Source organism: Helicoverpa zea, chromosome 25 (genome assembly GCF_022581195.2).
Source record: "Helicoverpa zea isolate HzStark_Cry1AcR chromosome 25, ilHelZeax1.1, whole genome shotgun sequence".
In the NCBI taxonomy this organism is placed as follows: Eukaryota; Metazoa; Arthropoda; class Insecta; order Lepidoptera; family Noctuidae; genus Helicoverpa; species Helicoverpa zea.
In genome coordinates, this window is record NC_061476.1 from 7,166,935 (window position 1) to 7,192,848 (window position 25,914).

Sequence of the window (25,914 nt, forward strand, 5' to 3'; positions counted from 1 at the left end):
ATTCAAGATAGACCTAATACACCGAATTTCCTTTAAATTGCCATTTCAACCACATCTTCATCAGACCAACATACCATTCTACCATTTATATAACTTTTCTGTCACCAGGCATGTGCGGCGACGGCGCCAACGATTGCGGAGCCCTACGCGCCGCTCACACCGGCATCTCCCTCTCCGAGCTCGAGTCCAGCGTCGCAGCACCCTTCACTTCCGCTCATCCTGACATCGTCTGCGTCTCCCGGGTGCTCCGCGAAGGCCGAGCAGCCCTATCCACGTCCTTCGGAGTCTTCAAATTCATGGTAGCCTACTCCCTATCAGAATTCTTCTCTGTAGCCTTCCTTTACTATTTCGATTCAAATCTCACTGACTTCCAATTCTTATTTATAGATGTCGTCCTAATAGTGAACTTTGCATTCTTTTTTGGTATGACTGAAGCTTATACGGGTAAATTATGTAAGACACCACATTTGACGTCTTTACTAGGTCTGATACCTCTCTTTTCGTTGTTGGGTCAAATGTTTCTGATTGGTCTAGGACAGTATTTGAGTTATTATGCCTTATCTTTATTCCCGTGGTATGAAAGGCATACCTATGAAGGTGATGAGGCAAACGAATGTTGGGAAAACTATGCAGTGTTCTGTATTTCTATGTTCCAATATATTATTTTGGCTTTAGTTTTCAGTCACGGGTCGCCTTATAGAAAGTCTGTGCTAACAAATAAACAGCTAATGATCAGTATATTAACAATGACATGTATTTGCGTGTACATAACCGTTTGGCCGGCGGATTGGATCGCTCGATTCCTACAACTTAGAATGCCGAAAGATACGTTACTATCCTACATAATACTGGCTTTAGCTTCATTCCAGCTGCTCATAGCTCTATTTTTCGAAAGAATAATAATAGAGTACTTGATGGAAGGCAAACAGATGATTCCTAAGTTCCTAAAAGAGAAGAGAGTGAGAAAAACTCCATATTTGATGATCAAACGTCAATTGACAGATATGGATTATTTGGACTGCGACAGTATTGTTAAATATGATAAGGAGACGAGCGATTCCGCATTCGATTCTTCTGGTAAATGTAGCTGAAATATACTTTTCTTTAGTTTAAAGGACTCGATATTTATGGTAGTCAAATGTGATGTTTTCTTACCAAATTGATCTTAGCAACAACGCGTTAATTCTGAGCGTTGGGAAACTATAACTACATTTGAGTAGGCACTAACTTTTTACAACAGACTTTTTATATAAAAAAAAATACTGCTAAAAATCAATTATATTATTCTCAATTTCTTCAATAGAATCACTATGTTAAGATGTAGTTTATTTGTTTTATATGTATTTTTGTGATAAGTTATATCAAGATACTTTTACCTTTTGTTACCTTTACCTTTTGTTACCAAGTTATCTTTTGTTAAGTGCCTACTCGAATAAGTATAGAAAAACTTAGAATTTTTAGGTCAAAAGTTTTACAAAGTATAATTTGTATATAGGAATAGAATCATCTCAGCTTGTAGCAGAATTGGTGTTTAGAAACTATTATAAAACATATCGATATTATGAACTTTCAATGCAATCAGTATGATAGATCAATTTTATTATAATAATATTTTAGTTTTGTATGTGAATAAAATTGTGAAAGCCGATCCCAAAGGGTATTTTTATAATTATGATTCTTATGATATTAAATCAATCATTTTTTATCGATATATCGATACAATTTTAGTGATGTTACTCTCTGTTGAACAATGTTTAATTGCTACTGTAAGCATTTTTTTGTCTTTTATTAAACTTAATCGTAAGTTGAATATGAAATTAAACTAAAAGCACGATATATTAAGCACGATATTTTAAAAGATATGTAAATAAATTGTTTGAGATATAATCAAATCACCAAAGTGCCTTTTTGTGGTTTTAAAACAATTTTAAACATTAACAGTCGTACCACAAAAACTTTTAAACGTCTATTGAACACTTGTCTAAAAAATGTTCGATTAAGACGTTGAAATATTGTCCGTTTTGCAGCCACCCTTTTTTTAGACAGGATGTTTAACAGATGTTTTCAGTTTTTGTAGGAAGGCCATTAATATATTATGAATTAAGTTAAAACTATATTTTTAAGTATATCGTAAAAAATGCAGCGTATCTCAAATCTATGGTGCTGTGAATATTGTGTTCACAAAACGCATTTTTTTATGCACACACAAATGCAATTATATGCATTTTTTTACTGTTTACAGTATTTCTTTACCTTGCCAAGCTTATTTTGAAATTAAGCGAAATATTTTATGTCTTTTTACTTCTTTTTACATTTCTTATTTAAGTGTCAATTATTTGTATGTATGTATAGTGGTACCGTATGTTTTGTGCAGTTTACAGCTGTCAGTTTTTCAAAAGAAAATACCGTGGTTTATATTAAAAAACGTTCGGTATATACACAAATTAATTTTTGATTCTTTATGTAAAGTCTCATTTATATATTAAATTATATATTTTTCTTAATGATTTTGTGTCTTCACGATTTTATGTCTTCACGATTTTATTTCTTAAGTAGTGTAAATTAATTTATAAGCACAATGTGATAACAAAATAGTATGTGCCTTACTAATGTAGGTAAAACATTCCGATTATTTGGTATAATCATCGGCACGAGTCTTGAGCGCTGACCTTCACCTGCGCAGAAGTAATTTATTGGGTCCCTTTTGTGGTATGAAGTGAGGCGCGGGGGCAGGCTAAAGCGGTGATTGGCCCGCAGTGCATCGCGTCATAGCCGTCACTCGGGATTGGTTCTTTGCTAATAAATCACTTCTCAGGTCAGCGCTCAAGATTCGTGCCGATGATTCTACTTTAAGTACCAAAATCTTAGGTAATAAGATAAAAATGAATGCAAGTGAGGTTAAGTTACCAATAATTGTTGATTTTCAATTGAATATGTCAAGTTTATATTTACAAAAGAAATATTATGATGTTAAGAGATGTGAGTTCACCGTAAGTTCGTGCACTTTATAAATAAAATGAAATATTTAATTTGTACTAAAATTATGTGCGTGACAAATATAAGTGATGATAATTCTGTTATTTGTACATCTTGTTACGAGACACGTAAATTTTAAATAATTGTGAATTTAATGTGAATAAGTATAGATATCAAATATATGAATCAAAAAGAGATATTCGCAGTTAGTGTTAGATTATATGTACCGTCGAATGTACGCGAGAATGTTTTCAATAAACCATTTCTATTTATATTTTATTTTTATTTAACGTGTCTCCTTTACCTTTAATCTATATTAATATTATACAGCTGAAGAGTTTGTTTGTTTGACATAAGGAAATACATAGGGCAGTACGTAGAGTGAACATAAGTAAATACATAGCGGAGTACATAGAGTGTACATAAGGAAATATATAGGACAGTTCATAGAGTGTACATAAGGAAATACATAGGGCAGTACATAGAGTGTACATAAGCAAATACATAGGGCAGTACATAGAGTGTACATAAGCAAATACATAGGGCAGTACATAGAGTGTACATAAGGAAATACATAAGGCAGTACATAGAGTGTTCATAAGGAAATACATAGGGGAGTATATAGAGTGTACATAAGGAAATACATAGGGCAGTACATAAAGTGTACATAAGGAAATATATAGGGGGGTACATAGAGTGTACATAAGGAAATACATAGGGGAGTACATAGAGTGTACATAAGGAAATACATAAGGGAGTACATAGAGTGTACATAAGCGAATACATAGGGCAGTTCATAGAGTGTACATAAGTAAATACTTAGGGGAGTATATAGAGTGTACATAAGGAAATACATAGGGCAGTACATAGCTTGTGCAATATAAGGAAATACATAGGGCAGTACATAGAGTGTACATAAGCAAATACATAGGGCAGTACATAGAGTGTTCATAAGGAAATACATAGGGCAGTTCATAGAGTGTACATAAGGAAATACATAGGGGAGTACAGAGAGTGTACATAAGGAAATACATAGGGCAGTACATAGAGTGTACATAAGCAAATACATAGGGCAGTACATAGAGTGTACATAAGGAAATACATAGGGCAGTTCATAGAGTGTACATAAGGAAATACATAGGGCAGTTCATAGAGTGTGCAATATAATTAAATACATAGGGGAGTACATACTTAGAGTGTACATAAGGAAATACATAGAGTGTACATAATAAAATACATAGGGCAGTACATAGAGTGTACATAAGGAAATACATAGGGGAGTACATAAGGTGTACATAAGGAAATACATAGGGCAGTACATAGAGTGTACATAAGGAAATACATAGGGCAGTACATAGAGTGTACATAAGGAAATACATCGGAATGTACATAGAGTGTACATAGGGCAGTACATAGAGTGTACATAAGGAAATACATAGGGGAGTACATAGAGTGTACATAAGGAAATACATAGGGCAGTACATAAAGTGTACATAAGGAAATATATAGGGGGGTACATAGAGTGTACATAAGGAAATACATAGGGGAGTACATAGAGTGTACATAAGCAAATACATAGGGCAGTACATAGAGTGTACATAAGGAAATACATAAGGCAGTACATAGAGTGTTCATAAGGAAATACATAGGGCAGTTCATAGAGTGTACATAAGGAAATATATAGGGGGGTACATAGAGTGTACATAAGGAAATACATAGGGGAGTACATAGAGTATACATAAGGAAATACGTAGGGGAGTACATAGAGTGTACATAAGGAAATACATCGGAATGTACATAGAGTGTACATAGGGCAGTACATAGAGTGTACATAAGGAAATACATAGGGCAGTACATAGAGTGTACATAAGGAAATACATAGGGCAGTACATAGAGTGTATATAAGCAAATACATAGGGCTGTACATAGAGTGTTCATAAGGAAATACATAGGGCAGTTCATAGAGTGTACATAAGGAAATACATAGGGGAGTACATAGAGTGTACATAAGGAAATACATAGGGCAGTACATAGAGTGTACATAAGCAAATACATAGGGCAGTACATAGAGTGTACATAAGGAAATACATAGGGCAGTTCATAGAGTGTACATAAGGAAATACATAGGGCAGTTCATAGAGTGTGCAATATAATTAAATACATAGGGGAGTACATACTTAGAGTGTACATAAGGAAATACATAGAGTGTACATAATAAAATACATAGGGCAGTACATAGAGTGTACATAAGGAAATACATAGGGGAGTACATAAGGTGTACATAAGGAAATACATAGGGCAGTACATAGAGTGTACATAAGGAAATACATAGGGCAGTTCATAGAGTGTACATAAGGAAATACATAGGGCAGTACATAGAGTGTACATAAGGAAATACATCGGAATGTACATAGAGTGTACATAGGGCAGTACATAGAGTGTACATAAGGAAATACATAGGGGAGTACATAGAGTGTATATAAGGAAATACATCGGAATGTACATAGAGTGTACATAGGGCAGTACATAGAGTGTTCATAAGGAAATACATAGGGCAGTACATAGAGTGTATATAAGCAAATACATAGGGCAGTACATAGAGTGTACATAAGGAAATACATAGGGCAGTACATAGAGTGTACATAAGGAAATACATAGGGCAGTACATAGAGTGTACATAAGGAAATACATAGGGGAGTACATAGAGTGTATATAAGCAAATACATAGGGCAGTACATAGAGTGTACATAAGGAAATACATAGGGGAGTATATAGAGTGTACATAAGGAAATACATAGGGCAGTACATAGAGTGTACATAAGGAAATACATGGGGCAGTACATAGAGTGTACATAAGGAAATACGTGGGGCAGTACATAGAGTGTACATGATGATGATGATGATGTCCTCCTAGCCGATTATCGGCTACGGCGGCTGTTCTCATGTAAGGAGATTAGCCAACTACGCAGGACATATTATAGTGCACGAGCATTTGCGCAGACACAGGTGCACTCACTATTCCTTAACTCTCATAGCCCGATGGGACGGTAATCCGACACGACCGGAGAGAGATCAGGCGCAGGACCGACATTTACGTGCTCTCCGATGCACGGGTGTATCAATCACCAGCTTCCAGGCTCCGGACATAATAGACATCCTTATGTACATAGAGTGTACATAAGGAAATACATAGGGCAGTACATAGAGTGTACATAAGGAAATACATAGGGCAGTACATAGAGTGTACATAAGGAAATACATAGGGGAGTACATAGTGTATATAAGCAAATACATAGGGCAGTACATAGAGTGTACATAAGGAAATACATAGGGCAGTACATAGAGTGTACATAAGGAAATACATAGGGGAGTACATAGAGTGTACATAAGGAAATACATAGGGCAGTACATAGAGTGTACATAAGGAAATACATAGGGGAGTACATAGAGTGTACATAAGGAAATACATAAGGGAGTACATAGAGTGTACATAAGCGAATACATAGGGCAGTTCATAGAGTGTACATAAGTAAATACTTAGGGGAGTATATAGAGTGTACATAAGGAAATACATAGGGCAGTACATAGCTTGTGCAATATAAGGAAATACATAGGGGAGTACATAGAGTGTACATAAGGAAATACATAAGGGAGTACATAGAATGTGCTATATAAGGAAATACACAGGGGAGTACATAGAGTGTACATAAAGAAATACATAGCGGAGTACATAGAGTGTACATAAGGAAATATATAGGACAGTTCATAGAGTGTACATAAGGAAATACATAGGGCAGTTCATAGAGTGTACATAAGGAAATACATAGGGCAGTACATAGAGTGTACATAAGGAAATATATAGGGGGGTACATAGAGTGTACATAAGGAAATACATAAGGCAGTACATAGAGTGTTCATAAGGAAATACATAGGGCAGTTCATAGAGTGTACATAAGGAAATACATAGGGGAGTACATAGAGTGTACATAAGGAAATACATAGGGCAGTACATAGAGTGTACATAAGCAAATACATAGGGCAGTACATAGAGTGTACATAAGGAAATACATAAGGCAGTACATAGAGTGTACATAAGGAAATATATAGGACAGTTCATAGAGTGTACATAAGGAAATACATAGGGCAGTTCATAGAGTGTACATAAGGAAATACATAGGGCAGTTCATAGAGTGTACATAAGGAAATACATAGGGCAGTACATAGAGTGTACATAAGGAAATATATAGGGGGGTACATAGAGTGTACATAAGGAAATACATAAGGCAGTACATAGAGTGTTCATAAGGAAATACATAGGGCAGTTCATAGAGTGTACATAAGGAAATACATAGGGGAGTACATAGAGTGTACATAAGGAAATACATAGGGGAGTACATAGAGTATACATAAGGAAATACATAGGGGAGTACATAGAGTGTACATAAGGAAATACATCGGAATGTACATAGAGTGTACATAGGGCAGTACATAGAGTGTACATAAGGAAATACATAGGGCAGTACATAGAGTGTACATAAGGAAATACATAGGGCAGTACATAGAGTGTATATAAGCAAATACATAGGGCAGTACATAGAGTGTTCATAAGGAAATACATAGGGCAGTTCATAGAGTGTACATAAGGAAATACATAGGGGAGTACATAGAGTGTACATAAGGAAATACATAGGGCAGTACATAGAGTGTACATAAGCAAATACATAGGGCAGTACATAGAGTGTACATAAGGAAATACATAGGGCAGTTCATAGAGTGTACATAAGGAAATACATAGGGCAGTTCATAGAGTGTGCAATATAATTAAATACATAGGGGAGTACATACTTAGAGTGTACGTAAGGAAATACATAGAGTGTACATAATAAAATACATAGGGCAGTACATAGAGTGTACATAAGGAAATACATAGGGGAGTACATAAGGTGTACATAAGGAAATACATAGGGCAGTACATAGAGTGTACATAAGGAAATACATAGGGCAGTACATAGAGTGTACATAAGGAAATACATCGGAATGTACATAGAGTGTACATAGGGCAGTACATAGAGTGTACATAAGGAAATACATAGGGGAGTACATAGAGTGTACATAAGGAAATACATAGGGCAGTACATAAAGTGTACATAAGGAAATATATAGGGGGGTACATAGAGTGTACATAAGGAAATACATAGGGGAGTACATAGAGTGTACATAAGCAAATACATAGGGCAGTACATAGAGTGTACATAAGGAAATACATAAGGCAGTACATAGAGTGTTCATAAGGAAATACATAGGGCAGTTCATAGAGTGTACATAAGGAAATATATAGGGGGGTACATAGAGTGTACATAAGGAAATACATAGGGGAGTACATAGAGTATACATAAGGAAATACGTAGGGGAGTACATAGAGTGTACATAAGGAAATACATCGGAATGTACATAGAGTGTACATAGGGCGGTACATAGAGTGTACATAAGGAAATACATAGGGCAGTACATAGAGTGTACATAAGGAAATACATAGGGCAGTACATAGAGTGTATATAAGCAAATACATAGGGCTGTACATAGAGTGTTCATAAGGAAATACATAGGGCAGTTCATAGAGTGTACATAAGGAAATACATAGGGGAGTACATAGAGTGTACATAAGGAAATACATAGGGCAGTACATAGAGTGTACATAAGCAAATACATAGGGCAGTACATAGAGTGTACATAAGGAAATACATAGGGCAGTTCATAGAGTGTACATAAGGAAATACATAGGGCAGTTCATAGAGTGTGCAATATAATTAAATACATAGGGGAGTACATACTTAGAGTGTACATAAGGAAATACATAGAGTGTACATAATAAAATACATAGGGCAGTACATAGAGTGTTCATAAGGAAATACATAGGGGAGTACATAAGGTGTACATAAGGAAATACATAGGGCAGTACATAGAGTGTACATAAGGAAATACATAGGGCAGTTCATAGAGTGTACATAAGGAAATACATAGGGCAGTACATAGAGTGTACATAAGGAAATACATAGGGCAGTACATAGAGTGTACATAAGGAAATACATAGGGCAGTACATAGAGTGTACATAAGGAAATACATAGGGGAGTACATAGAGTGTATATAAGCAAATACATAGGGCAGTACATAGAGTGTACATAAGGAAATACATAGGGGAGTATATAGAGTGTACATAAGGAAATACATAGGGCAGTACATAGAGTGTACATAAGGAAATACATGGGGCAGTACATAGAGTGTACATAAGGAAATACATGGGGCAGTACATAGAGTGTACATAAGGAAATACATAGGGGAGTACATAGTGTATATAAGCAAATACATAGGGCAGTACACAGAGTGTACATAAGGAAATACATAGGGCAGTACATAGAGTGTACATAAGGAAATACATAGGGGAGTACATAGAGTGTACATAAGGAAATACATAGGGCAGTACATAGAGTGTACATAAGGAAATACATAGGGGAGTACATAGAGTGTACATAAGGAAATACATAAGGGAGTACATAGAGTGTACATAAGCGAATACATAGGGCAGTTCATAGAGTGTACATAAGTAAATACTTAGGGGAGTATATAGAGTGTACATAAGGAAATACATAGGGCAGTACATAGCTTGTGCAATATAAGGAAATACATAGGGGAGTACATAGAGTGTACATAAGGAAATACATAAGGGAGTACATAGAATGTGCTATATAAGGAAATACACAGGGGAGTACATAGAGTGTACATAAAGAAATACATAGCGGAGTACATAGAGTGTACATAAGGAAATATATAGGACAGTTCATAGAGTGTACATAAGGAAATACATAGGGCAGTTCATAGAGTGTACATAAGGAAATACATAGGGCAGTACATAGAGTGTACATAAGGAAATATATAGGGGGGTACATAGAGTGTACATAAGGAAATACATAAGGCAGTACATAGAGTGTTCATAAGGAAATACATAGGGCAGTTCATAGAGTGTACATAAGGAAATACATAGGGGAGTACATAGAGTGTACATAAGGAAATACATAGGGCAGTACATAGAGTGTACATAAGCAAATACATAGGGCAGTACATAGAGTGTACATAAGGAAATACATAAGGCAGTACATAGAGTGTACATAAGGAAATACATAGGGCAGTTCATAGAGTGTACATAAGGAAATACATAGGGCTGTACATAGAGTGTTCATAAGGAAATACATAGGGCAGTTCATAGAGTGTACATAAGGAAATACATAGGGGAGTACATAGAGTGTACATAAGGAAATACATAGGGCAGTACATAGAGTGTACATAAGCAAATACATAGGGCAGTACATAGAGTGTACATAAGGAAATACATAGGGCAGTTCATAGAGTGTACATAAGGAAATACATAGGGCAGTTCATAGAGTGTGCAATATAATTAAATACATAGGGGAGTACATACTTAGAGTGTACATAAGGAAATACATAGAGTGTACATAATAAAATACATAGGGCAGTACATAGAGTGTACATAAGGAAATACATAGGGGAGTACATAAGGTGTACATAAGGAAATACATAGGGCAGTACATAGAGTGTACATAAGGAAATACATAGGGCAGTTCATAGAGTGTACATAAGGAAATACATAGGGCAGTACATAGAGTGTACATAAGGAAATACATCGGAATGTACATAGAGTGTACATAGGGCAGTACATAGAGTGTACATAAGGAAATACATAGGGGAGTACATAGAGTGTATATAAGGAAATACATCGGAATGTACATAGAGTGTACATAGGGCAGTACATAGAGTGTTCATAAGGAAATACATAGGGCAGTACATAGAGTGTATATAAGCAAATACATAGGGCAGTACATAGAGTGTACATAAGGAAATACATAGGGCAGTACATAGAGTGTACATAAGGAAATACATAGGGCAGTACATAGAGTGTACATAAGGAAATACATAGGGGAGTACATAGAGTGTATATAAGCAAATACATAGGGCAGTACATAGAGTGTACATAAGGAAATACATAGGGGAGTATATAGAGTGTACATAAGGAAATACATAGGGCAGTACATAGAGTGTACATAAGGAAATACATGGGGCAGTACATAGAGTGTACATAAGGAAATACATGGGGCAGTACATAGAGTGTACATAAGGAAATACATAGGGCAGTACATAGAGTGTACATAAGGAAATACATAGGGCAGTACATAGAGTGTACATAAGGAAATACATAGGGGAGTACATAGAGTGTATATAAGGAAATACATAGGGCAGTACATAGAGTGTACATAAGGAAATACATAGGGCAGTACATAGAGTGTACATAAGGAAATACATAGGGGAGTACATAGAGTGTACATAAGGAAATACATAGGGCAGTTCATAGAGTGTGCAATATAATTAAATACATAGGGGAGTACATACTTAGAGTGTACATAAGGAAATACATAGGGCAGTACATAGAGTGTACATAAGCAAATACATAGAGTGTACATAATAAAATACATAGGGCAGTACATAGAGTGTACATAAGGAAATACATAGGGGAGTACATAAGGTGTACATAAGGAAATACATAGGGCAGTACATAGAGTGTACATAAGGAAATACATAGGGGAGTACATAGAGTGTATATAAGCAAATACATAGGGCAGTACATAGAGTGTACATAAGGAAATACATAGGGCAGTTCATAGAGTGTACATAAGGAAATACATAGGGCAGTACATAGAGTGTACATAAGGAAATACATCGGAATGTACATAGAGTGTACATAGGGCAGTACATAGAGTGTACATAAGGAAACACATAGGGGAGTACATAGAGTATACATAAGGAAATACATAGGGGAGTACATAGAGTGTACATAAGGAAATACATCGGAATGTACATAGAGTGTACATAGGGCAGTACATAGAGTGTATATAAGCAAATACATCGGGCAGTACATAGAGTGTACATAAGGAAATACATAGGGCAGTACATAGAGTGTACATAAGGAAATACATAGGGCAGTACATAGAGTGTACATAAGGAAATACATAGGGGAGTACATAGAGTGTATATAAGCAAATACATAGGGGAGTACATAGAGTGTACATAAGGAAATACATAGGGGAGTATATAGAGTGTACATAAGGAAATACATAGGGGAGTACATAGAGTGTACATAAGGAAATACATGGGGCAGTACATAGAGTGTACATAAGGAAATACATAGGGGAGTACATAGTGTATATAAGCAAATACATAGGGCAGTACATAGAGTGTACATAAGGAAATACATAGCGGCGTACATAGAGTGTACATAAGGAAATACATAGGGGAGTACATAGAGTGTACATAAGGAAATACATAGGGCAGTTCATAGAGTGTGCAATATAATTAAATACATAGGGGAGTACATACTTAGAGTGTACATAAGGAAATATATAGGGGAGTACATAGAGTGTGCAATATAAGGAAATACATAGGGGAATACATAGAGTGTACATAAGGAAATACATAGGGCAGTTCATAGAGTACCAACATAAGGAAATCCATTGTACATAAGGTAATACGCGTAAGGTAAGCTTTTAGATGGAAGTCGTTTGGTTTTGGGAAGTCGATTAAAAAGACACCAGCTTTCATCTAAAAGAATCAGCATCAAGTTCGGTTCATCCGTTTAAAGGTGCCTCAAAAGATGTGGGATATGGCTGAAAATAAACATTTACCTATTCAATTCAGGCAGGTGCATAAGAAATAGAATAGCTCGTGGCCAAACCGGGCGGATCACTTGATCATAAGGTTAGGCAACGGTAGTCCGTGGATGGATGACCATCTTGCCGTGACAAGTTCTTGAGTGTTTCAGAAAGCACGGTGGGTAGGAACACCGCTGTGGGTGCAGCGTGAGAGAGGGTCAGACTCTTATTGACTAAAACCCACCATGTTCCTTCTTAAGCTCTTTATGTACCAGGGCCGCGCTAACTTTTTCAAACAGGCCCACTAGGCCTAGTGTGGCCCTAGGGGATGACCAGGCTCTTGGATGTAACACCAGCAACTTCCATACTTCGGTCTGTCACGCCAGTTCTGTTTGCGAACACTACACCTGATGATGACGATTATCGGCCAGGCGGCTGTCCTTATATAAGATAATTAGCCAACTGTGCAGGACATATTATTATAGTGCACAAGCATTTGTGGGTGCACTCACTAAACCTTCACTCTCTGCGCCCGATGGGACGACACGATCGAAGAGAGATCAAGCGCAGGGCCGACATTTACGTGCTATCCGATGCACGGGACCTGATGATACGTAGTTTATGAGAACTTATTTTTTCTGTCATTAAATACTTCTTCGAAATAAGCAGAAAGCATACCCGTCACTGTCAAGTTTCTTCTAAATTTCTTTTGTCAAAAACAAAATACTATTCTGAAAACTGACTTGGTCTAACATCAGGTCTTTTTTCTGTTTTTACCTAAATATTTTTATATAATTAATATTTTTATATACCTAGTGCTTTTAGAGTCAAACTTTTGTCAGTGCGCGTTCGAACTCGCGAGCTTTTGAGCTTTTTTTCACAGGAAATTGTCTTTTGTCTTCCAGGGTGTAATACGTCGGAAGGTAATTTTTAAATACAGTTTTTGTCATTTGAGTGCTCGACATGTATTTATTTTGAGTAATAACTTCAGGCAGCGGTTTCACCCGCATTCCTTTTAAATACTTTGCACTCCCAGATAAAGACCCTTCCTCCATAGGGAGATTTCTTGAAAGGTTCTTCCAACCTAAAGACAGACATGTGTTGCTAGGGAGACGCCACTTTTCTTCCCACCAAAAACACATAGGAGGAGGTGAAGAGTGGGGACTGACTTTTGTAAAATTTTGACGTCCAAAAAGTGCTATTTTGCAACCAAGTTTGAAAATTTTCAAATCAGTCCACAAATTCCTGAGCTTGGTCGGTTCAAACGAACAGCTTACAATATCATCAGTTATAGGTCTAATTCGTCAGTTTACAGACCATGGCGAGAGTAATAAAGTTGCTAAGTCGCGCTTTGCACGACATATCTGGTGTGGCGGGTACGATCCGCTCTGCTGAGGCGACGCCTGAACAGATACGAGCTCGACACAGTCGCTGCGGTAATAGAGGAGCGGGAGGAGGAGGAGGAAAAGCCATTACTATGAAAAACTTGAACCCCAACATTGTGAAGCTGGAGTATGCTGTTCGTGGTCCCCTTGTTATCCGCGCCGGAGAAATAGCTAAGGAGCTCGCGAAGGTAAGTTCTGATGAAAACAAAATGACTAGCGGAGGTACATATCGTATCTACATCTCTCACGTTTTTATGTAAAATCAGCTGAATCAGCAACAAAAGTTCATTGACATAAAATCAGAAGTTAAGAAGCCGATTCACAATAAGACAGTTCTTTACAGCCGCGGAAATGATTTTAGACTTTATCTAGTACTAGCTTCTGCCAGCGGTTTCAGCCGCGTCCCGTGGGATCCCTATCCTAGATAGCCTTTCTCGATAAGCGGACTATCTAAAACTGAAGGAATTTTTCATATCGGACCAGTAGTTCCTGAGTGTACTTAGTCTTTATAGGTGTAAATCTGTGTGCTAGCCTACTTGTGTTCAGTTTGTTTTTTTTTTCCTTCTTAATTTTATATAATATACAGTCGTGGTCAGCTAATTAAAGACACTGTTGGAATCTTAAATTGCCGCTGCATTTCATCTACATTTCTTTTTTCTGATTACTATTGGAACTTTATTTTCTATTTTAAAATATTTAAGAGGGCATTGTGAAATATTAAAACTAAAGACTATCTTCAGTGATCCTCCGCGACAAGTTTTTTTCGCTTTATCCGAATCTTGAGCGGTATGAACCATAACGTGGCCTGGCCATATAATTAAAGACACTCAATTTGCTCAGAGGAAGAAAAGCAAATTATTAATATTATTGAAGGTACTTTTCTATAACAACATTCCCTACACTATAACTAAGCATACTGATGAGTACTAATATTTGGTTTATTTCCTTTTACCTCAATGACATCACGACATCCCTAAACGTGCAAGCGGTCAGTTTTGTTTTAAGTCGCTACGGGAATTTTCTTTCATGCTTCATAAAAATCTGTGTGAAATTGATCACTGTTTCGTGTATGACTTATCGCCATTGTGTTTTCTGGCCGATTACCACTTTTTTTCTATTAAATTTACAATGGGCCAAACCAAAACCGTCATAAGTTACTAGATCAAAGAGTCCTTTTCACTACTCATGCAGTGTTTTTCAGAACTTTTCTAATTTGTAAAGCGCTAAGGACCGGTAAATTATGCTAAGCATATAACAACATGCTTATTTCTAAAATATTATAGTACTTGAATTCGCCTATTTTTAATAATATCTTTCTAAAGGATCTCCACACCAAGTAGTGGAGAGAAGCCTCACACTATTACTTTTCGCATCCTATGTTTGAGAACTTTCTTGGTGTACTTTGGTTCCATCTCATGTTTTGGAGGCGACTAATATCGATGCATTATTTTAGAATTATTCGTATCCCTTTGTTTAATGAGAAAAAAAATACATTTTTGAACACTTGTTCACTGCACCTTTCACATTTGATAGAAATAGCCTACTACAGTATGGACAAGCGGTGCTTTTCCAAAAGTAACATCTTGCGATACCCATGCCTTACAGCTTTTCCCGACCCGATTGTAGTCTAAAAGTTCTGCAGACACAATTATCGTCCTTTTAGCATCAGATAACTCCCAAAAAATCCAGTACCGAATCATGTAAATGGTTCACTATTTGCCTATATCACCGCCTTAAAGTCTGTTTGCGGACAAGTTTTCCTTGGGGTCGGTTTTCAGTTGTTCTCAAACCTTGCCTTTTTTAGTGCCAATTGATAAGGAATCTTTAATAATAAATTTATTACCATGTCTTTACTACAGATCAAGTGGTATGAATAAATCCGCATGTCAAAACTTAATTTAAAAAAGCCTAAAACATTTTACTCACCAGTATTTTTGTTCTAGTCTTATTGATAGGACTAAAATGAAAATGTTTAATGAAAGAAACCTAAATTATTACCTAATTCGAGTTTTCATAAGTATTTTACTCACTTCTGAAAAAAAGTATGGCAACTATTTCTATCTTTCGTTTTTTTTCTTAACTGGGCTTTAACTGTCTTTAATTAGTTGACCAGCCAAGTATCAGCTACAAAAGTTAGTGTTCATTTCCCATAGAGCGTTATATCTAAAGTATTAAAGAAAGTAATTATTTTTTGTCCTTAATTTAAAGAACACAATGTAAAGTTTGTTTTAATAATAATTACATTACATTTTATACCGTGCTTAAGCTCATGTCAGTACCATAACTATTTATTTCACTTCGAGTTGGGGGGTGTCTTTAATTATGTGACCATGACTGTATATCATGTGATAATGATATTTTTATGACTTATTGACTTGTTTTGTATACATTCTGGTTCTTCAAACCTTATAGACAGACATGTGTTGCTGGGGAGTTTGTTGCGCCACTTCTTCTTCCCAGCAAAAACACATAGGAAGTGGTGAAGGGCGGGCGTTTTGGGGGCTGTCTTTTGTTTTTGACGTTCGAAAAGTGCTGATTTATCAGCCTAATTTGAATAAACGATTTTGAGTTTGAGATTATCAAACAAATTCTTCAGCTTTATTATATTAGTAGGTATAGATTCAACACGAGAAATAGGCAACTTACTAACCACACCCATAAGGTCATAAGGTAAGGTAATCTCAAATTATTGTTGTTGGTCTCCAGGGCGCTAAGAAGCCGTTCAAGGCTGTGACCTCTGCCAACATCGGGGACGCTCATGCCATGGGACAAAAACCCATCACCTTCATAAGACAGGTACCAAACAATAAAAGTATTTCTTTGTTTCAACAATATGGTGTAAATACAAAGTTAGGAACTATGTAAGTTCCTTATGCAAGGCAGTCGTACATAAAGGGCTTAAGAAGGAACATGATGGGTTTAGCAAGTAAGACTGATCCCCGCTTACGCTGCTAACCCACAGGGGCCCGATTCTCCTAATTTTACTTAAGCGCCATACGATTCACGTTCGACTCGATTCCACTGATATCCAATCCCGACTCGATTACGATTGAAGCGTATGTGGCATTCCGCTATTTTTTCTTTGAAATAAACGTTTTTATCCTTTTCTGTCATTCAATAATGAATCGTTTTGTCTGCAAATGATTTACGATTTCAAAATGATTGTACAGCAAACTACCGTATAGACCAAAATCACCAAAATAGCAGACCAATCGCACACCAATCAAATGTCAATCGAATACGATTGGTCTTTTATTAGTAGCAGAATGCCCGATATGGTTAAAACTGCTATTGCGATCATATTGCGATTCGTTTTCTATTCGATTTTGACATTATTAACTTAGGAGAATCGGGCCCCAGGTGGATCGTCGGTCGGGTTATCATTTGATGACTTACCATCCAAAAAATAAATACATAAACTATAGTTCGGCCATTCAGAGAATGCGTTCCTGACACGTCGCGATTGAACTGACGACGTAACTTTGCAATGGCGTTGCAGTTACGATAAAAATATTTTTGCTGGTTGTTTACCGTTTTAACAATTGAGGAGCATTAAAACAACATTATTATATCAATAATCAATGAATGTTATAATTTTGTGCCAAACTGAGTGTCAAATAACTTGGTAAACAATATTTTTCTAAATCTATACTGCGCTATTACAAGGTTATGTCAGCGGTTTATATTTTGTAGTGCTGTGCTAAAAATAACAGGCAAGTATCGTAATCTGTTCTTATACAGTTATAATATAAAATAATACGTTTTGATTTTCTTTTTAAGAATTGGAAAATAATGGACTATAAGACTTAATTATAACGTTTATGAAATATAAAAATAAAACTATGAACAAACCGCATTTTTATACTTAGATTAAAAATGGTAACCCCAAATGGCGTTATGGGCCGCCATTTTGTGACGCTAAAACAGTCGTCCGTTGTCGTTTCGTGCGCATAGACCACGTTTTTCAAGTGTTTTCGATCTGTTTTTATTTGATTACCCGGCTTTTGTTAGACCGAGATATCAGGATTGATTCTGTTATTGATAATAATATAATTATACATGTAGGCGAAGATGATGATGAAGACACCACCTCCTCAAGCAAATCGGAGTCTGATTAATATTCTGTTCGCACATTCAATTCAATGTACTTGTAACAAAGAATAAATAAAACAATTTTATTATATGAATATTACCTTTTTTTGGTTTCCACTTAAATAACTAAAATATAAAACAAATGATTCCGCCAATTTAAAACGAAAATAATCTTAAAATAATGCGGCGGTTCATTTTGAAGGAACGGTAACGAACTCAGTGTTATGTTGTGCCCATCACTAGTCGTGACTAACTGATAGGTGTCAGGAACGCATTCTCTGAACGGCCGAAGTATAGTGGAGTTAGTGGTATGTAGAATTTGACTGTTTGACACTTCAGCAACCTATTTTATAATTTAAGCAACCTGCCTGCCCCGTCCTATTTCTGGCCCTAAGGGAATGTTCATATCTGATGGTATCGTATATATTTGATCGGTCGCGTAACGCCGGAACAGGTTTATACGACAAAACATTCATTCACACCGATGATCCAAATTCTTTAAAAAAATCTTATTTCAATTCTCTTTCTAACTAAAATGATAAAACGTTGAGAACAAAAGGGTTGTAATGTTTGAATCAGTAGTTTTACCGTAACAATTTCATATTAGTTGCAACATGCAATGATAATTTGAGTCGCACTAAAGGATTGCTGAGTTAAAATATTTGTGTTATTTTAATTAAAAGGGGTTTCAATCCACGACTATACGGCGTGCTTTTTAACATCACAGGGTCAGAAATATTGATAGTAGTAGCACGGGTAGTTTTTTCTTGGCCATGGTACTAGATGCCTTGTAGTACTGCGGGAAGAAAATTTACTGGTTGTAGGCATTGATGCTAGTACCAAGGGCTACAAACGGATCTTACATGTTAACGCATTTTCCGTCAGAGTGCTGAACCGACCCTAAATTAGTGACGCGATAATTACGTATGTGGCATACCTAAACTTAAGAAAACAATACTACACAGGTGCTGGCTTGCGTGGCTCACCCCGCACTGCTCAACTACGAGAAGTTTCCCAGCGACGTGAGACAGAGGGCCAAAAATATCCTGTCCGGATGTGGGTGAGTTCTGACACGAGAATCCATCGAATATCTATCTAATCATCATCATCATCATCATCAGCCTATCGCAGTCCACTGCTGGACATAGGCCTCTCCAAGTGCACGCCACTGAGATCGATTTTCGGCTTCTCGCATCCAGCTCCTGCCAGCCGTCTTGCGCAAGTCATCACTCCACCGTGCCTGATATCTATCTAATAATCAAAGCTTTTGCGGGTAAAAAGAAGGGAAATGAAGAATACTAGATGTTTCTTGTGGTTTCACCTGCGTCCCGGGGCACTACTTCTCGTACTCGGATAAAATATAGCTTATATTACCCGGAGATAACGTAAATCCCGACGGTGAAAGGTTTTTCCAAACAAGTTAACTATTAATATAATCTGTGGTGGTAGTCACGGGATTTTTACAAACAGTTAAAAAAATCTTTTATGAGTATATAAGAGGAAGTTTGAAAGTAGCGCCGGTAGCAGAAAAACTGCGTGGAAACCGGCTGTCGTGGTATGGGCATGTGATGCGGAGGAATGAGAGTCATGTTGTGAGGAAGGTGATGAGTATGAACGTGGACGGATATAGTGGAAGAGGAAGACCAAAGAAACGATGGATGGATTGTGTGAAAGTAGATATGGTAAGAAAGAATGTTACTTGTGAGATGACGGCAGATAGAAGAGTATGGAAGAAGAAAACATGCTGCGCCGACCCCAAATAAAATTGGGATAAGGGCAGGAGGATGATGATGATGATTGGAAGTAAGGATCATATGCATACGCGCGAAAAAAATATATTTCATGGCAATCGGATCTTTCTTAGGGTGCGTCCACATCTGGCGAATGCGCCGCGAATGCGCAGCACGCGAGACGATCGCGAGCTGTCCGCGAGCTGCGCGCGTGCAGTCACTGCAATAGTTCGGTGCGCCTCTTTAGCGCAACTCACGCAAGGCTCGTATAGAGCGCGCGAGCGGCGCGCGATCTGCGCGCAATCAGTTCTCGCCCTTACAGTTCCGTATATTGGCTCAGTACTATCAAGGATGGCTGACGTCGCGCGCCGCCTGCGCGCCGCTCGCGTGCGGCGCTTAGGTCGCGCGCGATCTGCGCGCGGGCGGCGCAGAAGCGGCGCACGAACAAAAATGCACGCGCGCAGCTCGCGGACAGCTCGCGATCGGCTCGCGTGCTGCGCATTCGCGGCGCATTCGCCAGATGTGGACGCACCCTTAAGGATAATATCATGGATATCCTTTAATGGTAGTAGTAGCAGACGAGCATCTAGTTAGACTTTAAAGCTCGTTAAAACTGATTTAGATTCTTTAAAACGGTCAGGAATTACAAAGTGCCCCCTCATTCTCACATGGTGATCCTTTTTTCAAAGTTTGTTGTGGTGTTCTCAGTATCTCATTACCCTTGTTATATTATTTCAGTGGCAGATCAGCCGGGTCCTACACCTCGTCCTACGGCATAGACCAGATCAGAAAACACGTCGCCGAGTACATAGAATGTCGTGACGGACATAAGTGCAAGATGGATGATTGTGTCCTCACCGGGGGAGCCTCTAGTGGCATCAAGAATTGTCTGCAGTTGCTGGTCAATCAGGTCAGAGGGAAGGACACAGGTATGTTTGACTCGGCTATATAGAAATTGTTGGTACTGCTGTTGGTATTGTAATCGCTGCTACCCAGCCTCCAGTACGTTATCAATAACGGTCCCGAGTTCGATGGTCACTGTACACTATTAATGGTAACCCACTACAGATCCAAACTTAAAATTAAATTATCATGGATTTCTAGAAATGATTCCCATGTTACATTTAACATTTACATAAAATTAACAAACAAATAAAAGAAAATAAAGCCAGATTTTTTTTAGACCGAGTCCAGCTTTTGTATATAAAGAAAAGTATTTAACATGTCCGACATTATTTTATTATTTATTTGTGTCACCAGGAGTCCTGATCCCAATCCCGCAGTATCCTCTATACTCGGCCTCACTGGCAGAGTATGGCCTAGGCCAGGTGGGGTATTACCTCGACGAGGACAAGAACTGGGCCCTGAACGTTTCCGAACTGGAGCGGGCCTTTAAAGAAGGCAGTGAATGTTATGCCGTCAGAGCTATGGTCGTTATCAACCCTGGAAATCCTACTGGACAGGTAGATATGAGAACGTTCCCAGTTATAACGACCTAGCGTTGGTAGGTATATATGTATACGCGAATAAGGCAAGCCTTGTTGGCGGGTATAGACCTGAAATTTGACAAAAAACGTTGACGTTGGCCTGCTTATATAACCGTATATTTATTTTTTGTACCTAATTGTTATTTCCCTTTGACACGATCGTTGACTGGTAGAGAATACATTGTGGCATTAAGTCCGCGAATGAAGCATTTTTGTACATAAACTATAAATAAATATACGGGCCAGCTTCTGAATTTCACTATTATGGAGTTGGTCAGGTTTTTGAAGCACAAAATGTAACACGGCTGATAGAGCGCATCATGCGAATGCGCTGAAAAATTGACTTATCTGTAACCGCCTAGCGTAATGGACAATTTGTCTAACCGGGAGATAAATATACATGAAAAAATTGCAAAAACCACAATCATATAAATGGGGAAGTCATCAAAATCTTCCATGATTCCTCAGGTGCTAACACGTAAGAATATGGAAAAGGTCATAAAGTTCGCACACAAGAAGAACTTGATTCTGTTCGCTGACGAAGTGTACCAGGACAACATATACGATAAGAACAGCAGTTTCCACTCCTTCAAGAAGGTAGGTGAACCCTTGAACTATCGCATATAAGATAAACCCACATGCAAATACTATCCGTAGACGTCGATTTTAGTGATGACACCCGCCTTATCCAGTCAGTTCCGTCAAATGTAATAAAGTGTTTTATATTTATATACCTAGCAAAAATTAACCCATCCATGGGTTCAACCCATCATTCAAGTAGATTCAATAGAACCTATTTGTGATTGATATATTGGAAGCTAATTACATAAAGAACTCCAATATTAAATTATCAAACTCGGAAGTTAAGACGAATTTTTAAGTCAACGGTAGTCTGTGTCTGTACCAATTTTTAGCTTGTTGAGGAGATGGCTCCGCCCACGTCCGATAATAAATCGGTGACCGATATTTTGTAGGAGAAAAATTGAACACACTGATACTTAACAATAGATCGACGCATAATTAACCTACAAAATGTTTGTCAGAACATTCTAGAAAGAACGTCCTACAAAAAATCAGCCCGTTTTTCTGTCCTACAAAAAAAAAGTCTGACGTATGATCGTATTCGCAGGTGATAACAGAGATGGGTTCTCCATACAAAGACATGGAACTAGCATCGTTCATGTCTATAAGCAAGGGGTATATGGGCGAGTGTGGTCTCCGAGGCGGCTGGATGGAGCTGGTGAACCTCGATCCTGATGTGAAAGCCAACTTGTTCAAGGCCCTATCGGCTATGCTTTGTCCCAGTTCTTTGGGCCAAGCTGCCTGTGACTGTGTAGTAAGTATTTTCTTGAAGTACTTGAGTTTCAATGGTTACTGATAGTGTCAGGTAGTTAGCTGATAGTTAATGATAAAAGCTACATAAAGGCTGCTTATAATTCTTCTTCTTTCGTGTCGATGACATGTCTTATAGTGAGACTACACTTTGTCAGCCCACAGCGAGAGCACGGCCGGATGCGCTCATGAGGTCCTGCCGCGAGCAAGTTTCAGGGCACAGTGGGCATTATATAGGCTTATAATTTCTGCAGTATATTGCTATCCGAGAGGAACTTAATTATAGATTTTCGGAGACTTACCAGTAACCAGTGAAACTGGCCATTTAGAAATGCTATTGTTACATAACTTGATAAAGATTTGGGTTCTTTTGAGTGTAAATCCGCATGTCGTGAACTTGTTCGCAAAAAGAGGTCCCTTATGTATATTGCCATAATTTAATGTAATTGCCTGATTGAAAAACAGACGACCTGTGTTCATCTCAGTTCTAATCAAGTTACGTGTCGTGAACTGTACTTGATTCTACTAAGTATTTTTGAATGAGTACTCGAAGTTATCGACGACACGGTGAAGCAATTTTGATTTATTCATCTGCTTTTGAAGCTGATTGTACAAAGTAATTGTACCTATTCCGTCTGACAGGCAAAACCTCCAAATGAAGGGGAACCATCCTTCGACCTCTGGTGTCAAGAGAAGACAGAAGTACTGGATTCGCTTAAAAGAAGAGCCAAGATGATCGTGGAGACCTTCAACAAAATGGAGGGTTTCAAATGTAACATAGTACAGGTTGGTAAAACTTTAAAGATTTCATTTTCTTGTAATTTCAATAACAACTAAGTACATACAGGAGTATTTAAAAAAAAAAACTTAAGACTGTTGATAGAAAGCAGCCCAAAATAGCTGGTTTAATTATGACGGCCGTAGTTTGTATTATGTACCTCTACAAAAAGCTAGCCTGCGCGTATACGCTCATAAAAAAGAGCGTATAAGCTTGTATACAAAACCGCTGGACTTTGCATACGTCTTGGTAACAAACCGTCAGTTGCACAAACGTCCATTAAAGTTAAAGCTTCTTTAAATCTATTGCTGACTCTTTCTTCGTCAAAAAGATAGAGAGTGTTAGCAATAGATTTAATGAAGCTTTAACTTTAATGGACGTTTGTGCAACTGACGGAACTAAAGACATTTAAAAATGTTGTTATTAATTGACTTATTTAATTAGTACAGCAGTGCGGGCACAGAATTGTCACGTATACCTACGTTTGACAGGCATATTTCCTATCATCTTTACTTACGTAGTATTCCTGTGTTTAGGGCGCGATGTACGCCTTCCCGAAAATCCAACTGCCGGCCAAGGCCATCGAGGCTGCAAAGAAGAAGAAAATGGTTCCTGATGCTTTCTACGCACGCGAATTGCTTGAAGAGACAGGTCAGTAACTTTTGTATTAAAAAAATCCTTATTTTCCTTATTGAAGACCGGGATGTGGGTCAAATTAAGATTCCAAGATTTTCTTACATAGCTACAAGTGAATCGCAGATAATAATATGACATTTGACAAAATTTGATTCCACCGCCGCGGTCGATTATATAGTTTGAAATCAACAACCCGCATTGAGCAAGTGTGGTGATTAATGTTCAATCCTTCTCCTTGTGAGAGGAGGCCTGTGCCCAGCAGTGGGACGATAAAAAGGCTGTAACATGGACAACAACATGGTCGATTCTAACAGGTGTGACCGTACTACCTGTCCGTAGTTTTAAGAAAACTGCCGTTTATGTTGTCAGTGAATTTGGACCTTAGTGTAATTAACAATAGACAAATTTGAAGTATAACGTACGATTGCAGGTATCTGCATAGTGCCAGGGTCTGGGTTCGGTCAGAAGCCAGGCACGTACCACTTCCGAACCACTATTCTACCGCAGACGAAGCAGCTCAAACTTATGCTAGACAGTTTCAGGGATTTTCACCAAAAGTTCATTAAGAAGTACGGGTAAAATCGAGCCTTTAATATACCTACTTATTCTCGTTTGTACCTGCGATATATATGTAAGGCAATTTTATGTAGGGAAATCATCTGGCTTTCCCCGATTTTTTGGGATTGGCTACCAACTCGCCAGATGCAGCTGATAACTAGGTTTTACGGCTGACTATCTTAAAACGTATGATAATGTGATATATTTATTGCATAGAATATCTACATACAATGACTAGTAATTCAATGATCTAGCATAGAATATTTTGTGGAAATACTCGAGCTCATTGTATGTTTATCAGCAGACTAATGTACTTTAGCCGTTACCTTATGTATTAGAATAGAATGTTTTTGATTGACTAGAGTATCTATCTAGAGTACCTGCATACATAAGTTGTTTCAGTTGATTTGGTCATAACTATCAATAATGGTTCAGAATGGACCAGAAAATCGATGGAACTGACAGGCCGTCAAAATACCTAATCAATACCAATCTTTGGGGATTTGAAACTTGTTTGCAATAACTATGAGAGAGACTAGCCTCCCAATAAGAAGAAATTGGCGTATTAGAAGGAACGTCGGCTGAACAATAAGCAGAGCAGAGTAACAGACGATATTTTCAGCCGTAATTAGAAGTGCTATAACAAGTTATAACACCAATTTAAATCGACTAACTTGGACACATGAAAACGGTCATATGAGAAAAAGAGGTCTACCTTCGACATTGCTGCGGATTGAAAGCTGAATCCAATATGAAAAAACAGCTTTCAACCCGTCGTTCAAATAATAAAAAAAAAAAAACAGGAAGAATACTACAGTCCAAATCTACTACAATCCAGACTAAAGGATATAATGACATCTAATTTATTAACAGACAGATGTAGAAAAACTTCGATTGTCATAGATCGAAAAAATATAACATCTGCCGACATTGATCTCGATATCCCCATACAAACCTCTAAAAGACTGGCAGTTGGCTCGTTAGTTACGAAAGTGCACTACCAAACAGTAATATGCACTAGATAACTTGAAGATTATGTCAAAAAATACCTAGGTATCTTTAAACTGAAGAGTCCTGTAAAACTATATCTACATGGATGATTTGGTTTAAGGGATACATCAGCAAAAGTGCAAATGTACCTAGATTGCAGCTTGGCAGGGTAATATTAACCAAACTATTGGTTTCACAGCAATTAATACCTGCAAGTGTTTGCTGGACAGGCT

The 25,914-nt window shown here is 37.6% G+C and overlaps 2 protein-coding genes across 4 annotated transcripts in view; both read left to right on the forward strand.

Annotated features, from left to right (window-relative positions):
* Positions 1-3,248, forward strand: part of LOC124642593 (polyamine-transporting ATPase 13A3-like) — a 73,116-nt gene extending 69,868 nt beyond the window's left edge. For all 3 annotated transcript variants that reach the window (XM_047181054.1, XM_047181052.1, XM_047181055.1), the window contains one exon: positions 109-3,248. In XM_047181054.1, coding sequence (XP_047037010.1) covers positions 109-1,091 — 983 coding nt within the window. In that variant the 3' untranslated portion in view covers positions 1,092-3,248. The remainder of the gene's footprint in view (positions 1-108) is intronic.
* On the forward strand, positions 2,883-24,712 carry LOC124642703 (alanine aminotransferase 1-like). The gene is made up of 14 exons (XM_047181306.1): positions 2,883-2,892; positions 12,581-12,662; positions 12,969-13,065; positions 13,599-13,616; positions 14,009-14,266; positions 16,785-16,874; positions 19,136-19,230; positions 20,639-20,829; positions 21,161-21,363; positions 21,856-21,984; positions 22,517-22,723; positions 23,362-23,505; positions 24,034-24,148; positions 24,564-24,712. The coding sequence occupies exons 1-14, from the start codon at positions 2,883-2,885 to the stop codon at positions 24,710-24,712; spliced, it is 1,788 nt and encodes a 595-aa protein (XP_047037262.1).
* The last annotated feature ends 1,202 nt before the right edge of the window (positions 24,713-25,914 follow it).

Bases quoted from the DNA above. Each gene is read 5' to 3' on its own strand.
- LOC124642703 (XM_047181306.1), top strand. The intron at 19,231-20,638 runs GTGAGTTCTGAC...ATATTATTTCAG, and splicing joins AATATCCTGTCCGGATGTGG to TGGCAGATCAGCCGGGTCCT. The intron at 20,830-21,160 runs GTATGTTTGACT...TTGTGTCACCAG, and splicing joins GGTCAGAGGGAAGGACACAG to GAGTCCTGATCCCAATCCCG.